This window comes from Notolepis coatsorum, assembly GCF_963971535.1.
Source record: "Notolepis coatsorum genome assembly, chromosome: 12".
In the NCBI taxonomy this organism is placed as follows: Eukaryota; Metazoa; Chordata; class Actinopteri; order Aulopiformes; family Paralepididae; genus Notolepis; species Notolepis coatsorum.
In genome coordinates, this window is record NC_140176.1 from 35,491,763 (window position 1) to 35,506,361 (window position 14,599).

At 44.6% G+C, this 14,599-nt stretch overlaps 1 protein-coding gene across 1 annotated transcript in view; it reads left to right on the forward strand.

Moving 5' to 3' along the window:
* Positions 1-7,018: 7,018 nt before the first annotated feature.
* Positions 7,019-14,599, forward strand: part of zdhhc20b (zDHHC palmitoyltransferase 20b) — a 48,368-nt gene continuing 40,787 nt past the window's right edge. The window contains exons 1-2 of the mRNA XM_084325640.1: positions 7,019-7,141; positions 8,002-8,028. Of these exons, the coding sequence (XP_084181766.1) occupies positions 7,024-7,141; positions 8,002-8,028 (145 nt within the window). The 5' untranslated portion in view covers positions 7,019-7,023. The remainder of the gene's footprint in view (positions 7,142-8,001; positions 8,029-14,599) is intronic.

Here is a 14,599-nt window from a genome sequence, read left to right on the forward strand (position 1 = left end):
CAATACACACAATTGTTAACACATTCCCTGCCACCACTTTGATCATCTTATACCATTCTCTGCCAGTACTGTAAGTCTATGGAGATGTTCACCTTCTTTGCAGGGCTATAACTTTTTAAATTGTATTGCTAAATTGTATTACTATGGCCCATTCAACATAGATTATCTATCGTTCAGGATGTAGGAACGTTTAACTTTTTCATTCACACATTCGTACGAAAATACCGTCTAGACTCTAGAGTATAAATATGTTTTTATCGTTTTCTGCAGTAATTCCTAGAACGTGAGATATAGGCATAAATGCATATATTAGTGTGACGTACATGGGTACGTGGGTTGGTCATTACCATTATTACTGTATTTATGATACCATCTGAACATCAGGTTAGTATATGTGTGTGTGTGTTTTGTATGTGTGATGTTGTGTCATCTCCTAATCACTGTTTCTGTTCCACAGATGCCACTCATCTCCCTGATTGGATTGGTTGCGCCTGATAGGTGCACCTTCGGACAGGCAGTGGAGATGGGTGGTTAATAGAGTGGGAGGTGACACACATCGGGGCGCCTCATTCTGTCAATTGCCAGTGACCAGAGTGGAGTGGGGTTGCCATTGTTTTCCACTGTTGTGTGGGATTATTATTGTGCTTATTTACCCCTTTTGGTGGACCAAGTACTGTGTCTTAATATATATATATTGTTGGCCTATGTGCCACTTCTCTAACTGAGTGAGTATCCCCTTGTTGGCCTTTGTGCCTGTTTCCACTGAGTGTGGAGTGATACTTTACTGCCCTTTTGCTATTGTTCCCTTCAAGTGGAACTGTATATATATATGTATTTGTAAACTGTATGCCATTGCCACTTTGTGTGGACTTGTACCTTTGGTACGTTCTGGCTGGTTGGGTAGTGTCGGTGGACGCTAATCTAGTTTGTTTATTTATTCTTACCTTGTTTGTTCTCCCCTTACCTTTTCCTTTTGTGTGTTCTGGGTTTAAATCCCCTCTAAAATAAACATCATTTTCCCTTTGGGGAAAGCAGTGGGTTTCAAGTCCCGCTACAATAAATATTATTTACCATTTGAAAACGTCTTTGTTTATTACCTACCTGCCCGGGACTGTTTTGAAAGCATTTACTGAGAGAGGCTGTTTTTTGTTCATGTGCAGCCGGCTCCAGTTACTATTTTGTGTGGTCATCAGACCTTTGTACATGACATGGGGGCTCGCTAGTTTGCACAATTGTATAGTTCCTTGTTGTTATGTGACATGTGGACTTGTCAATTGGGGCGTGTCAGGTAGGTTGCGTTTTTTTCATTTGGTAAGTTATATTATTATATTTCCGTGCTGCACACTTGACTGTTGTAAACCATTGTTGTAAGTTATGCTCTTAACCATTCAATTTTTTTCCACATAGGTAAAGGGTGGATCACCTGCTTGGTTAGGGGGAGGGGGGCACGCGTCGTCTATTCCGGTGGAGTGCGCAATGAAATCGGTAAGCGACTGAAGATATGTGTAGTCCTCATTCCGCTAGGGAAGTAGTTTAGACGGGGTAGTTAGTGTTACCCAGGTGATCCTAGTTAGGTGGTTAGAACCGACATTTATTGTTTTCATGAATGTTAGATGTGGATATTAAATCGAATTGGTCAGGTTGTCATACTGCATAATGTGGCTGTTGAGTGTTGCACAGGGACATTCTTGAGTACTATAGGTGAGTGGCTATTTTGTAGGGCTTATTGAAGTCTGATTTGTTGTAGTATTGTGGGTAGTATTGTGTGTTGCTACGGCAGTATACTTTCTTTCATAACTGTATACAGAGTGCAGAGTGCAGTGTGCAGAGTATAGATTTTTCATGAGTAGAGCTATGGAGGTTTGTGATCAGGATGTTGGTGTGTCGGATCCTGAGAGTGTTGACTCTGCACTAGGTTCAGACCATGGTTCTACTGCTTCTTCTGGTAAATTGAGCGCACGCTTTAAGCTGCGTTTATTCCGTCTCCAGATGGAGGAGAGGGAAAGAGACAGAGAAGAGAGAAGGGAGGTGAGAGATAAGGAGGAGAGAGACAGGCTGGAGAGAAAGGAGGACAGAGAGAGAGACTCGGAAGAGAGAAAGGAGGAGAGAGACAGGCTGGAGAGAAAGGAGGTGGCTGATAGGGAATTTCAATTGGCGATGAGGAAACTGGAGTTGGAGTGTGGTGACGCTAAACGTAGCACCACTTCCCCTCCAGTACTTTCCGACCCCCAGGCACCCTTTGTTATTAGCCAGCATATGTCCTTGGTTCCCCTCTTTCATGAGTCTAGAGTGGAGGTGTTCTTTTCTGCGTTTGAACGCATTGCGTGGGCTCTGTGTTGGCCAGTGGGCATGTGGGCAGTTATGTTGCAATGCAGGCTCACGGGGAAGGCACAAGAAGCGCATGCCGCGTTGTCATTTGATGACGGCTTAAACTATGAGTGTGTGAAAAGCGATGTCTTGCGTGAGTACGAACTGGTACCAGAAGCATACAGGCAGCATTTTCGCAACCGCCGTAAGTCTCCTTCCCAAACCCATGTTGATTTCTCCCGGGAGGAGAGACTTAATTTTGATTGGTGGTGTTCTGCGTGTGAGGTAAAAGACTTTGAATCATTGAGTGAATTGGTACTTATGGAGCAGTTCAAAGCCACCCTGCCAGACCAAACTGTGCTCTATTTACATGGGCAGGGGGTGTCAACACTCCGACAGGCTGCGATTTTGGCAGATGAGTTTGAATGGTCACACAAACGTGTTTCTGTACGTCCTAATGTATGTGGTGGAGGTGGCTCATTCACTCCTCGTGAGTCAGCGTTCCAGCCACGCTCACCGCCGTCTAAGAGACCGGTGGTGTGTAATTATTGTAAAAAGACGGGCCATATGGTAAAAAGATGTCATACGCTGAGGAAGTGACAGGAGAAAAAAGGGTCAGCCCAGAAACCAAAAGGTGTGGGGGTTGATTTTATCATGGGGAACGATATTGCTGGGGAGAGTGTGATCCCTGTGTTGGAGGTTGAAAGCGCTCCATTGACTGACTTGTGTTGTGATGAATTGATTAATAATCACCCCAATGTTTTTTCTACTTGTGTTGTCACCAAGGCACAGGAGAGGAAGCAAACTCAAGCTTTGACGTTGAGTGACTGTCTGTGGCGAGGCTCTCGCTGAGGACAGGGGGGGGCCATCTATTGGCGAGATGGAAAAGGTTGCTGTAAGTAGCGTTCAGGGGGAGCTTGTAATTCCCGAGGTTGCTGACGTACCATTGCCACTGAGACGTCAAGCATTGATCACTACTCAGCACAATGATTCCTCCCTACCAAGCTGGTTGGCGGCAGTTGCTGTTAGTAGGAACCCGGCCTGTGTGATAGAGGAGGGGGAATTAGTGTTCCGGCCATTACCAAAGTTCTGATTTGAGTGACACCATTTTGGGTCCTGTTGATGTTATTTTTACTGACACCATTTTGGATCCTGACCATGTTATTTTTGTGACGCCATTTTGAAAGGAGATTGGCGCTGTGATGGTGCCAGGGACATGTGCTGATTTTTGTTTCCCTGTTTGCTGTCCTGTTAATCGCGATGAGATGATTTTCTGTTCTTTATTTTTTTTTTTTCAGGAAAAGTTTCCAGTTTGTTGTCTCATGTTGACAGGTCGGTATCGGTGGAGCGGCCTGTCAAAGTAGAGGTTGTTGTTGTTTCTGTTCTCCCTGGTATGTGGTACTAGTCTGATGTTGGGTAATAAGTAATAATGTTTTGCTAACCCTACAGGTTCGCTCTTATGGGGGGAGGTGTGACGTACATGGGTACGTGGGTTGGTCATTACCATTATTACTGTATTTATGACACCATCTGAACATCAGGTTAGTATATGTGTGTGTGTGTTTTGTATGTGTGATGTTGTGTCATCTCCTAATCACTGTTTCTGTTCCACAGATGCCACTCATCTCCCTGATTGGATTGGTTGCGCCTGATTGGTGCACCTTCGGACAGGCAGTGGAGATGGGTGGTTAATAGAGTGGGAGGTGACACACATCGGGGCGCCTCATTCTGTCAATTGCCAGTGACCAGAGTGGAGTGGGGTTGCCATTGTTTTCCACTGTTGTGTGGGATTATTATTGTGCTTATTTACCCCTTTTGGTGGACCAAGTACTGTGTCTTAATATATATATATTGTTGGCCTATGTGCCACTTCTCTAACTGAGTGAGTATCCCCTTGTTGGCCTTTGTGCCTGTTTCCACTGAGTGTGGAGTGATACTTTACTGCCCTTTTGCTATTATTCCCTTCAAGTGGAACTGTATATATATATATGTATTTGTAAACTGTATGCCATTGCCACTTTGTGTGGACTTGTACCTTTGGTACGTTCTAGTTTGTTTATTTATTCTTACCTTGTTTGTTCTCCCCTTACCTTTTCCCTTTGTGTGTGTTCTGGGTTTAAATCCCCTCTAAAATAAACATCATTTTCCCTTTGGGGAAAGCAGTGGGTTTCAAGTCCCGCTACAATAAATATTATTTACCATTTTAAAACGTCTTTGTTTATTACCTACCTGCCCGGGACTGTTTTAAAAGCATTTACTGAGAGGCTGTTTTTTGTTCATGTGCAGCCGGCTCCAGTTACTATTTTGTGTGGTCATCAGACCTTTGTACATGACAATTAGATTATCAAATGCCGTTTGATACCGATCGACGCTATAGTAAAAATTTCAACTGTACATGGTCCTAAACGTTATGACTGATCATGCGCGGGTGGGTCGTTTATAATTCCGTGATCATCGTTAAATGCTTCATGTAGTATGGGTGATATATAGATCAGAGCAGTTTGTATGGATAATAATAAACACAAACGCTGAAACTCACAGCAACCTCCTCTTAGCGTTGGGCGATGATACTGGAGCAAACAGATCCCAGTTATGTGATGGGGATTGAGGCGATCCATTTCCGGTTTGTATAATAATAATAACAGCCCAAATCATGTGGATTATTGAGTTATGGCAGCGATCCATATCCACGGTGTGTGGCTAGAGTCCTGGGATGATAAACGAGTGGCCGGACGGACTTAGGGGATGGACCGAGCTCCAACGGGCATATCCGGTTTGGCAACTCGTCGATCAGCCACCAGGTGGCAGTATTGAAGCGTTGCAGAGTTGTGCCGGCTCAGACAGCATCAGACAATGATCCGTGAGTGAAATATGAATACCATGGCGAAAATATGAAATATGATCAGAATAACGTTGTACGCCGTGATCTGGCAGAATTTGCATGAACTTGAAACCCGTTCTATGACGTTATTGGCGGAGAAAGTGTTAAGGGAATGCAGACCAGAGAAAGACTTTCGTCCATTTTACATCAGGGTCCCCCATTTTCAATTCATCAGGACATATATGACATACATGACATACAGATAGACAGTACTGCTACATCTATACATTTATGACATACCAGATTTGCAAATACAGTACTGTTTGTGATACAAAAAGAGTCCAGAAAAGGGAGTATATACATTTGACGTAAAAACTGTACATTGGAGGAGGTTGGGTGGGGGGGGGTTCAGTAGGAGGGGTTGGGGGGGGGGGACACTGTACAACTGTACAAGCAAAACTGTACATTGGAATATTGACAACCATACTAGGTAATTTACTGTACATTGGAGGGGGTTGGGGGGGGGAGAAACACTGTACAAACAAGCAAAACTGTACATTGGAATATTGACAACCATACTAGGTCAATTACTGTACATTGGAGGGGGTTGGGTTAGGACATTTACAGGGGCCAGTTTCGAATTGCAGTCTCCCGTAGGAGTTTTTTGAGAGTGGTTTTGAAAGTGGGTAGTGATTCACATTCCTTTACAGATTTAGGTAGGGCGTTCCACCAAGGATTGAATGGCCGCTCTTATTTCAGCTGTTACTGCTAGCTGGTAAGTCTTAAAGTGCGCCTCAAGGAGCTCCGCGACGACTAGCTTGATAGCAGCTAGACTAGGACCACTCAGCGTGGTTTCCGGTGTGCTTGGCGGTTGAGGTTGTACCTTGTTGGCTACTGTGGACGAAGTACCACGCTTATTTGTCTGTTTGCCTGCCATGTTTGTCACAAAAATATTATACTGCTGAAATCATCAATTAAAAGGAAATAATAAAGAGCCTGGCCCAATCAATTCAAGGAACCCATGTCGCTGGGTGCTCGGCTCCACGCGTACCGGACCTGGGATATAGGGGAGTCCCAAACGGGCTTCGGCCCGGGAGAGTGGGGTCTTGTGTGTTGTGGGGACGATGTGCGGGGGGTGGGGTTCTTTGGGACATGGGAGGTAACAGGCTTGGCTCGGTGGGGGGAGTGCCCTGCCCTCTCCTCTACTGGGCCAGGCCCAATCAATTCAAGGGACCCGTGTCGCTGGGGCCCGGCTCCGTGTATAGCGGTCCTGGGATATGGGGGAGTCCTATCTCTCGGGGTGGATAGCGGGAGGGAGGGGTCCCTCGTATGGGGGTCTGGGCTGCTGAACACAGCCTTGGCATAGGGATTCAAGGGACCCATGTCATTGTACTGTTATATGTTTGATGTCGTTTAAAGTGTTGTCTAAATGTTGTAATAAGTGTCAATAAAAATGTAAGTTAAAAAAAAAAAAGGGAAATAATAAAGACTAGTGAGGGCATTAAAAGTGTTAGTTTGTAAAAGTTAGGGGAGCAGTTGCGAATGTGCGACTTCACTCCATGACACCGGCCCCGCCCTCCCCAGTCCGCCAATGTTGAAACGAAACCTACGCCAGTCAGTCACACTAACAATCGGTTGCTTTTTATGTCTTCTATGGGGTTTTCTACACTCCAAAGTTAATGTAGAGGTTCCCAAAATAATTATTATATTGATTTCGCTATAAACTGCAAAAACACTGCTTTACGTGGGCAAACGCGCTTTTATTCTGAAGACAACACTTTTTAACCGGAAGTCTAAAAGCAGCTTAATTACACCTTCTTCGATACAGCTCCGCAAAAGCGAGCGACGAGTGACGTCACGTCGACACTCCCTTTTTTTCAGTCCAGAGGAAAAAGATGGCGCCCACGCACGTACTGAGATGCTGTCAACGGGGTTTAGCATGGATACCTGTGATTTTTATCGCCCTGGTCGTCTGCTGGTCCTACTACGCTTATGTCGTGGAACTTTGTATATGTAAGTACACGTTTGGTAGCCGGGAGCGGTGCGGTTTTGACTGACAAAGCCGCTCTGATGATGTTTTGAGAAACTGTGCTTGATGTCCACACAGCTGCTGTGTCCAGTGGCAGGAAGTAAATGGGTTGCAGTCCAACAATGGTGTTGGCGAGCTGTCCACATCTAGATATATAGCCGTTTCCCTTTGCCTTTTGGTCGCGAACGCGTTACCCTAATTCGTGTTTTTTTTCTCCCTATAATTAAGTTGTATCGCTGTTTTATTGCCCTCTACCCCGAGTCTATTGTTCTGTCGCGTACTGGCTGGAGTCATTAAGCCAACCAGGGGTCCTCTGGCCAGACCACTAATTAATGACCCTGTAACTAGCTAATTAGGTTGCTAATTAGTGTATTGTTGTTTTAAGAGAGTGATTGGATCTAGAGCGCAATATGTATTTTTTATTAATGTGGGTAATTGATTTGATGGTGCTGCAACTGTATTGTTAAGTTAGTGATTTGCAGTGATTATGTTTAATGTATTCGATTCGAATGTATTGTCATTATACAGCACAGTACAAGTAGGCTTCTACAGTACAACGAAAATAAGTTGCAAATTTAACGGTGAAGTGCAATAGTAATATACAATGTGCAGGTGATTAAACTGGGTATTGTAGTGACTGTACATAATTCACAAGGAACTAGAATATATGAATGAGTACTACTGAGTAATAGTAGGTGTATGTACATAGTGTTAATGTGTTATCTGTAGCCTGTAGTATGCTATACTGTATGTGGCTAAATGATGATGACTGTAACGTTTGTTACTTTGTGCTGTGAACGTCTTGACTATAACATTATTTCCCCCCATCTCTTCTCGTTTACAGTCACCATCACCAGTTTAGGAGAGCAGAGTAAGTAACCACTTGGGAAACAGGATTGTCTTGTTATTTAATTATAACGGAGTAGTAAGTCTTTCACTGTACTGGACCGACATGCTGCTTGCTGAGATGGTGTCGACTGGCTCCAATGAAATGTGGTCTGCTGCTGTTTAGTTTCATCTGGCAGGATTGGAGTCACGTTGGCACAGCTCAGTCTCTCCCAGACGTTCTCACCATCTCTCTTTACACTCAGCTCTCTCTCACTTTAACATTTTTAACCCCTCCAAATCTCCCTTTCTCTCTTATGCCCAATCTCTCTCTCTCTCTCTCTCTCTACTTCTTTCTTTCTGTCTCCCTATTTTCTCTCCCTCTCTCTCCTGTCTTTCTCACTTTCTCCCTTTCTCCCCCATCTGTCTTTCTATTCTCTCTCTCACTCTCCCCCCATCTCTGTCTCCCTATTCTCTCCTTCTGTCTCCCTCTTTCTCTCTCTCTCCCCCATCTCTGCCTTTCTATTCTCTCCCCCCTCCCTCTCTTTCTCTCTCTCTCTCTCTCCCCATCTCTGTCTCCTATTCTCTCTCTCTCTCTCCCTCCCTCTCTTTCTCCCTCTCCCCCCATCTCTGTCTCTATTCTCTCTCTCTCTCCCTCTTGAATGAGAGAGGGGTGGTGCGTACTATGCACACAGACAGACATGCCACTGTGTGGACCACACACACACAGACAGACAGACACACACAGGCCCAGTGTAAACATAAAATAAATGTTCTGGTATCACTTCCCACTTTATCCAATCAGGAGAGAGAGCCCTAGAAATCTTAAATTATTTCAAGAAATCTTGCCAAGTCAAATTTCTTACTGCACTGGCAGATTGTTTTACTTGTTTCAAGCACATACTTTTAATTTCTTGTTTTTGTCAGACAATCCCTCTTGATTGAATGAAGTGGGCAGGTTGTGTGCAACCTTTGACATGTAAACCATTGATTTATTTTAACAAATGCAACTTAAAGCACCTTTTTAATACTCTGATATTTACTCGGATACTCGAGTATTCCGTGTTTATGCATCGGTGGGTGAAAGCTCCACATCCACTTTATAGCAGCTGGACTAAGTGCATATCCTGACGATGAGAAGAAACTCCTAATATGATGCTTTGGGATGTGCTGATACTGGGATCCTGAGACAGTGGCTGTCAGGAGTTTGTGGTGTGTGTGAGCTCTGTTTCCATGGTGATCTCTTAGCCTGGCCTGTTCTGTTTACTCGCCTGCAGATATATTTGTGATGGGGATATGAAGATGTATATGGACACCATAGCCTCGCTAAGAAAACATGTAAACACTCGATTTATCATCGGAGTCCCTTGTGCCTATAAAAGAACAGTGGGTTTCCACCCTTTGTAAACGTTATGGGACCCGTGTGTATTATTAATGAAGCACTTTGAGGCAAAGGTTGGACTCCAGTCTTACTCTACTAGTCTCACACAGACTCTAGTCTTACTCTACTAGTCTCACACAGACTAGTCTTACTCTACTAGTCTCACATAGACTCCAGTCTTACTCTACTAGTCTCACACAGACTCTAGTCTTACTCTACTAGTCTCACACAGACTAGTCTTACTCTACTAGTCTCACATAGACTCCAGTCTTACTCTACTAGTCTCACATAGACTCTAGTCTTACTCTACTAGTCTCACACAGACTAGTCTTACTCTACTAGTCTCACATAGACTCCAGTCTTACTCTACTAGTCTCACACAGACTTTAGTCTTACTCTACTAGTCTCACACAGACTTTAGTCTTACTCTACTAGTCTCACATAGACTCCAGTCTTACTCTACTAGTCTCACATAGACTCCAGTCTTACTCTACTAGTCTCACACAGACTCTAGTCTTACTCTACTAGTCTCACATAGACTCCAGTCTTACTCTACTAGTCTCACACAGACTTTAGTCTTACTCTACTAGTCTCACATAGACTCCAGTCTTACTCTACTAGTCTCACATAGACTCCAGTCTTACTCTACTAGTCTCACATAGACTCCAGTCTTACTCTACTAGTCTCACACAGACTATACTCTACTAGTATAGTATATTGACTACGGTGATTGACTATGTCTGTACTCTGGTAGAAGAAACAATCCCCTCCACCAAAATTAAAATCTACCCAAATCAAAAGCCCTGGGTAGACAAATCCGTCCGTGAGGCTCTGAAAGTGCGCACATCAGCATACAACACCGGGCTGGTGACAGGCAACATGGAAGAACACAAGATGGCAAGATACGTCAGGAGAGCAGTAATAGAGGCAAAACGGCGTTACAGGGATAAAGTTGAACTTCAGTTTGAACAGGCTGACTCTAGAGGCATGTGGCAGGGCCTCAGAACAATGACAGACTACAAAGGCACCCCCCTCAAACTGAACAGTGACATCTCCTTAGCAAATGATCTCAATTCCTTCTATGCGAGGTTTGAGGCTGTGAATAACAACACCAGCCTACAAACCACGGCAATGGGGGGGGGGGTCTGCTGATGGAGACTCAGTGTTCAGGGTAACAGAGCATGAGGTGAGACGGATCTTTAAAAAAGTGAATATCAGGAAGGCAGCAGGACCGGACGGCATCCCCGGCCGCGTCCTAAAAGTCTGTGCCGACCAACTGGCCCCGGTATTCACTGACATCTTCAACCTGTCCTTGGAACAGGCTGTCATCCCCACCTGTCTGAAGAAGTCCACCATCATCCCTGTACCCAAAAAATCCACGCCCGCTTGCCTCAACGACTACCGCCCTGTAGCCCTCACCTCCATAGCCATGAAGTGCTTTGAGAAGCTAGTGAAGGGCTACATCTGTTCCTCCCTCCCCATCAACATGGACCCTCTGCAATTTGCATATCGCCCCAACAGGTCCACGGAGGACGCCATAGCCCATGTGCTGCACACAGCAGCATCACACCTGGACAAGAGGCTCCAATGAAATGTGGTCTGCTGCTGTTTAGTTTCATCTGGCAGGATTGGAGTCACGTTGGCACAGCTCAGTCTCTCCCAGACGTTCTCACCATCTCTCTTTACACTCAGCTCTCTCACTTTAACATTTTTAACCCCTCCAAATCTCCCTTTCTCTCTTATGCCCAATCTCTCTCTCTCTCTCTCTCTCTCTCTCTCTCTTTACTTCTCTTTCTTTCTGTCTCCCTATTTTCTCTCCCTCTCTCTCCTGTCTTTCTCACTTTCTCCCTTTCTCCCCCATCTGTCTTTCTATTCTCTCTCTCACTCTCCCCCCATCTCTGTCTCCCTATTCTCTCCTTCTGTCTCCCTCTTTCTCTCTCTCTCCCCCATCTCGGCCTTTCTATTCTCTCCCCCCTCCCTCTCTTTCTCTCTCTCTCTCTCTCCCCATCTCTGTCTCCTATTCTCTCTCTCTCTCTCCCTCCCTCTCTTTCTCCCTCTCCCCCCATCTCTGTCTCTATTCTCTCTCTCTCTCCCTCTTGAATGAGAGAGGGGTGGTGCGTACTATGCACACAGACAGACATGCCACTGTGTGGACCACACACACACACACACACACACACAGACAGACAGACAGACAGACACACACAGGCCCAGTGTAAACATAAAATAAATTTTCTGGTATCACTTCCCACTTTATCCAATCAGGAGAGAGAGCCCTAGAAATCTTAAATTATTTCAAGAAATCTTGCCAAGTCAAATTTCTTACTGCACTGGCAGATTGTTTTACTTGTTTCAAGCACATACTTTTAATTTCTTGTTTTTGTCAGACAATCCCTCTTGATTGAATGAAGTGGGCAGGTTGTGTGCAACCTTTGACATGTAAACCATTGAGTTTGACCTCAAGTGGGTCTTGGACTTCCTGACGGGCAGACCCCAGGTGGTAAGAGCCGGCAACTGCACCTCCTCATCCATCACGCTCAACATAGGGGCCCCCCAGGGCTGTGTTCTGAGCCCCCTCCTCTACTCCCTGTACACACATGACTGCGTAGCACAGCGGAACAACAACACCATCATCAAATTTGCTGATGACACAGTAGTGGTGGGCCTGATCTCTGCCAACGACGAAAGGGCCTACCTGGAAGAGGTAGAGAACCTGTCAGTGGTGTCAGGAGAACTGCCTCTCCCTGAACGTCAGCAAAACAAAAGAGATGATTGTGGACTTCAGGAGGTCCGGGGTCAAGGACTACAGCCCCCTCAGCATCGACGGGGCACCGGTTGAGAGAGTGAACAGTTTCAAGTACCTCAGAGCCCACATATCCGAGGACTTGACATGGACCACACACATTGACAGTGTTGTGAAGAAGGCACGACAACGCCTCTACTTCCTCAGGCGCCTAAGGAAGTTCCAAGTCAGTCAGAAGATCCTTAGGAACTTCTACTCATGTACAATAGAGAGCATCCTGACCGGCAACATCACCTCCTGGTTTGGGAATAGCACTGCACAAGACCGTAGCAGACTACAAAGAGTGACACGTTCAGCCGAACGCACAATTGGAGGGGGGCTTCCCACCCTCCAGAACATTTACAACAAGCGGTGCAAGGGGAAGGCTAAGTATTGAAGATATAATGCTTGTTTGCAAAGTTTGCTGGAGCCACTTCATCCAGAAGGGCACACCCCGGTCAGAGAGCGGACGCAGACACAGAGAACAGTCCTTTCGTATTTATTAAGGATTCTGTTGTTGAGCGATATGCTTCCATCCAGGTCGTAGGGCTGGATGGAGCGATCAAAGATTGAGTGAGTGGTGTTCTGCAACAGATAAGCAGAACACACAATAATTAACAGAGGTACATGCTTATTAATCATAACCTGAACACACAGCAAAATATGCTATCTAGCATATTAGCATTGGCTGCATGGACCAAACATAATGCGCACAACTGAAAGGATGCTATCTAGCATGTTAGCATCGGCCGCATGGACCAAACATAATGCACACAACTGAAAGGATGCTATCTAGCATATTAGCATTGGCTGCATGGACCAAACATAATGCACACAACTGAAAGGATGCTATCTAGCATATTAGCATTGGCTGCATGGACCAAACATAATGCACACAACTGAAAAAGATGCTATCTAGCATATTAGCATTGGCCGCATGGACCAAACATAATGCACACAACTGAAAAGATGCTATCTAGCATATTAGCATCGGCCGCATGGACCAACATAACAAGTAAATGGCAGAATGCAATGGCATCCAGAACACACAACTGAAGAGATGCTATATCATTATTGGCATTAGCATAGCTCAATTAGCAGCATGAATTAACACAACGTAGCAAACCAAATCATAGTCACACATGCATGTCACAGCATCTCAACACATAAGGCAGGCTACATATGACATGTATCTATCATTACCATAGGCACTATATTTGTAGGCTATTGGTGACTTACTTAGTTCATGAACGCACTCTTACTGGGAAAGCAGACAGCAATGGAACACATGGGGGCAAGATGGCCGCTGTATTTAAACCCATTAGGACCCCTGGGCTGTCCAGAGAGATGCCAGACTATAAATAATAGGACCCCTGGGCCATCAAAGAAGTGCCTGACTGGAAATGACAATACACAGCATAACAAATCATGGGGAATTTACAACACTAAGAGAATTATTAAGGACTCGAGCCACCCGAACAACTGCCTCTTTGAACTGCTGCGGTCAGGCAAGCGATACCGGAGTCTTAAGGCGAGCACAGAAAGACTCAGAAGAAGCTTCTATCCCCAGGCCATCAGGCTGCTAAACGAACAATAATCACTATGCAACAACCATCAAATGCACACAGCACACACACCCACACGCACACACTCACTCAAACAAACAACACACTGCAGCACCCACTCTCCACACTTTAGATCACACAAACACACTTACACTTTATATTTATTGATAAAGGATCTGCACTACAACTCGTACACCTACTGTGAATTGTACCTAAATTGCACCTCGTCCCATTTCCCCATTTCTGCCTTGCACTATATAGTATTGTATATTAGTACACTGCACAGTATTGTATATTGTATGGTAACTACGTCTATTCTGCATCGAACATTGTACATATGTCTAAACTGAACACTGTGACCTCATTTTTTTTACTTCTAATTTTACTATGTTATTTTATTTCATACTTATCTTGTCTTGCACAGTCTCTGGAGCGCAACAGTAAGAAGCATTTTGTATAAAAGTATTCTGTACTTCTGTATGACAACTATTAAAGAAACTTGAAACTAGTCTCACACAGACTAGTCTTACAGATACTAGTCTCACACAGACTCTAGTTTTACTCTACTAGTCTCACACAGACTCTAGTCTTACTCTACTAGTCTCACACAGACTAGTTTTACTTTACTAGTCAGACTCCAGTCTAGAGCTGTACGATTTGGTGAAAGAGTGTGATTGCAAGTATTGTGGACAATATTGCGATTGCGATATAATACATGAATGGTGTCATTAGTATACCTGCTTGGTTATCAATGAAAATGCAGAGATTACTGATAGTTTTGAAATATTTACAAATGTTTGTCATACGAACTTAACCACATGCTATTTTTATATAATACAAAAAATAGGGCGGTCAATATTAACATTAATTAATCACGTTACCCTATTTG